This window comes from Corvus brachyrhynchos, unplaced genomic scaffold, assembly GCF_000691975.1.
Source record: "Corvus brachyrhynchos isolate BGI_N302 unplaced genomic scaffold, ASM69197v1 scaffold283, whole genome shotgun sequence".
In the NCBI taxonomy this organism is placed as follows: Eukaryota; Metazoa; Chordata; class Aves; order Passeriformes; family Corvidae; genus Corvus; species Corvus brachyrhynchos.
This window is the reverse complement of record NW_008237409.1, coordinates 3,493,402-3,496,887: the sequence shown is the minus strand read 5'-3', so window position 1 is coordinate 3,496,887 and position 3,486 is coordinate 3,493,402. Positions and strand designations below refer to the sequence as shown.

The following is a 3,486-nucleotide window of genomic DNA, read 5'->3' as shown; positions in this document are numbered from 1 at the left end:
TCCAGTTTTGGTGGGGGTAGAAGCTTTAAATTTTGATTGATGAAAATTACTACCTGTTCACAAACCAGCAAATTGGTTTGCAGGGAAACATTCCAAGGTTTCAGCTTTCAGAATCTCCAACATTACTGCACCGAGTCCCCCTGGGGGCTGTCACCTCTCCTGGCATTAATTCCTGCCACTGTCCCATCCCTCCTGTACAGCCAAAATTCACTTCTCAAAGCAAAGAAACAAAGGACCAAGGCAGGCAAAAAATAACGTGGTTTCATCCATCCTTTTTTTTTTTCTTTCAAAACAGAAATGAAATTAGCACCATTGTGACTGAGGAACACTCCTTGATGTCAGATAAGCATTCACTGCAGGCCTTACAGGGTTTTAAGACTATTCAATTACAGTGCATTACTTTATTCAATTAGAGGGGAAAAAAAAAAGGGTTGAGAGGATGCCTGGGAACATTCCAGCACAATTTCCATCTTCATAATTTGAAGCACTGCAGATTGTCAGGTCACTTTCTGCAGTGTCTGGAAGGCAGAACAATAAAACCATCCCAGGGTCTCCTTGCTGGGTTTGTAAAAAGGACTCTCTCAAGAGAGAGTCAAAGAGGCATCTTTGAGATGGACACATACAACATTTATTTATTAGACTGCCTGGACAACATTCCAGTCATCATGAATTTGATGATGCTGCCTCTTAATTTCTTAATGCATCCATGTCACTGGATTGTAATTTAATTCACTTTTCACTTTAGTTTGATTTATTGTTCTCTTTAGCCCAGTTTCTTTAATATGAATGTTAGCAAAGGACTTCTTGAAAACAGGGAATTGGGATTTAATGTAAGCAGAGGTCCCAGTTTAAGGCACCTGGTCCATCTGCTAAAGAACATTTATTACCTTGTGCATTTTCTTCTGTAGATAAACAGAGAAATTGCTTCAGTGCTGAGTTCCTGTCAGAGTACAAGGCCACAACATTATAACCATCAAAAACCAGGAACACAGGTACTTTGTCTTATTTTTATCACAATCAGGTACCTCTTCCTTGGTCCTTAAGGAGAGGGGAAAGAAACAGGTAAGTGCAGATTAGTGTGTTTAAAATCCTTTACTGCAACTTCACATATACACATTTTGTACCTTCATTCCAGGTACAAATTTTGCCAAAATTAAATCAAAGGGTGGGTTTTTCCCCTCTGTCTCCAGTGAGCCAACAGTATTTATCCTTGTCCTCACTGTCCAGAACTGAAGGCTTTTTACCTTTAAAAAAAGAATCTGTAAGAAAGACAATACCGTAAGAAAAGAACTTTTAATAATCTAAAGCTAAAATGGTAAGAAAATGTATGTAAAATTCAGAGCATTAACTGAGCCTGGAGAAGTCTTTTTTCCCCTCCTTCCTCCACAGTCAGCTCTGTTCTCTCCCCTCCAACACTCCTCAAAACCAGCAGGTATGGAAACAGAGCAGAAGGCATTGGGGGGGATTTTTAAGGACATTTTTGATAACGTATTGAACACGTTGGGAACCAATCGAAACACTTCATTGTGCCAACACATACAAAAAGCAGAGGAGAAAGGCAGCACCAGTGGCTTAGCCCTTGGAGCCCTGCTCACTGGAAGAGGCTGCTGTGGTGCAGAACATCATGGGCAGACTCAAAGGTCAGCACTTCCTTGTGGAACTTGCTGAGCTGCGTCTTTATTTTCTTCAGGGCAGGAGTTGATGCCTTCTTCTTGTAGCTCATGCCTCTCAAAAGTTTATCTGCCAAGTAGTGCAGCCAGAGGACGTTGCTGTGTGGGTGATAGTCAGTCCAGCTGTTGGAGTTCTCCTCTTTCATCTGCCTGTAGATGTCAAACTGGTAGTCCCCAGTGCCTTGGAAGAGCTCCTCATCTGTGGAAAGGTCACAGAACACGGTCAATCCATCCTTCTCCAGGCGGGACAGGGTGTAGTCGATGATGTTGACGTGGATCCCTGCTGTGGGGATGCTGTGTGTTGCCCCATTCAGCACGTACTGAAGTTCTTTCACGTCTGTGTTTTTGACCAGCACGTTCCCCCAGTGCAGGTCCCTGTGCTCGAAGTGCAGCTCCTGCTCTGCCACTGCCAGGGATGCGGTGACCTGGTGCAAAATGCTTCTGGCTGATGCCACCGAGGAGAACTTGCTCCTCATGCGCTCCAAGTCCCTGCCTCCAAATTCAAACTCCAGGACCATGAAGAGCTGCTGGGCCCCGAAAAAGTCTGGTCGCTCATTTTCTGATCCTGTTTCTTCGTGGAATTTGTCCCAGGCTTCCAGGAGATACCTGGGATAGGGCCCTTGGACACAGTGCACCGTGTACAGGCTGATGAACCCCACAGTTCTGTTCACAGAGCCCTCAGACAGAAGACTGAGTTCTTTTGAAATTATTACCTCAGGCAGAATCTCCCCAAAGCTCTTCTGAGCTTCACCATTTATTTTTTCAGTCCCCTCAATGGGAATTATTTTTAAGGCCACAGGTCCTCTCTCACTGTCAATCTGGAACACCTCTCCAAACACCCCTTCTCCAATTTTCTTGCAATCTTTCATCTTATCTAAAGGAATGCATTCCTCAAAAGCAATAGGCCCTTCTTGGTTGCATTCCCCAAACACCTTCTCTGCATCTGTAAGCAGCAGCTCCAGGACAGAGGATGAATCCCTGGGAGCCAGCAGGACCATGGAGGAAGCAAACCAGGAGCAGACCTGAGCTTTCCCAGCAGACAGGCTGGCTTGGTACCCCGAAAGCTGGGATTTCCCTGAAGGGCTACAGAGGATGCTGCTGCAGAAACTCTCATCTGTGGTCACTTTCTTCTTTTTATGGAAGGACAGAGATGCTCGAACTCTAGCCCAGGAATAAGAGCCATTAAGGAGTGAATAGTCATTGTCTCTGACATCTGCAGACATCTCCACAGCTCCCTTCAGAGCTTGTTTTTGCCTTGTCTGGAGTCTGAAAAGGGAGTTATTGGGCTGCTGCTGTCTCTTGCTCTTGTGCCTTTTTGGACGGAACCTCGTGTGCCTGCCCCAGCGGCTGGCACTGAAGCCACTGATACAAGCTTTCCTGCAGGTGCTGCCCTCCCCAGGGAGGCCCTTGGTCCTTTTGTGCTTGTTCTCCAAGATTCCTTGGCGGCCCACGGGAGAGCCTGGCTGCAGGCAGGCAGGTTGAGCATCAGCCTGTTTGTGGAGTTCCATGCTTTTCAACCTCATCGGCACTTCCAGAGGGTCCAGGACCACCACTGGCACAAGCCGGTACTCCTTGGCTAGGCCTCTGTGACAGCTCGAGCTTCTTTTTGCCGAATTCCTCATGAGATGATTTGGAACCTCACAGGTTTCCTCACAAGTGGCACTGTCACACGGCTCAGGGGGCTGTGGCTCACCCTCAGTGGGGGCCAGCGCTTCCTGAGGAGTGCTTGGTGCTTTCTGTGGGGACGGGAGAGCTTGTGCCCGGCAGGATCCCCGCACCGACGACCTCAGAACACGGCGGGACCCCCGCAGCCCCA

General features: G+C 47.2%; 1 protein-coding gene across 1 annotated transcript; it reads right to left on the bottom strand.

The window, feature by feature from the left end:
- Positions 1 to 252: 252 nt before the first annotated feature.
- Positions 253 to 3,486, bottom strand: GSG2 (germ cell associated 2, haspin). Its single transcript, XM_017731017.1, has one exon. The coding sequence runs from the start codon at positions 3,290 to 3,292 to the stop codon at positions 1,592 to 1,594; it is 1,701 nt and encodes a 566-aa protein (XP_017586506.1). The 5' UTR covers positions 3,293 to 3,486; the 3' UTR covers positions 253 to 1,591.

Excerpts from the sequence above, each read along its gene's own strand:
- GSG2 (XM_017731017.1), bottom strand. The coding sequence starts at position 3,292 with ATGAGGAATTCGGCAAAAAGAAGCTCGAGCTGTCACAGAGGCCTAGCC.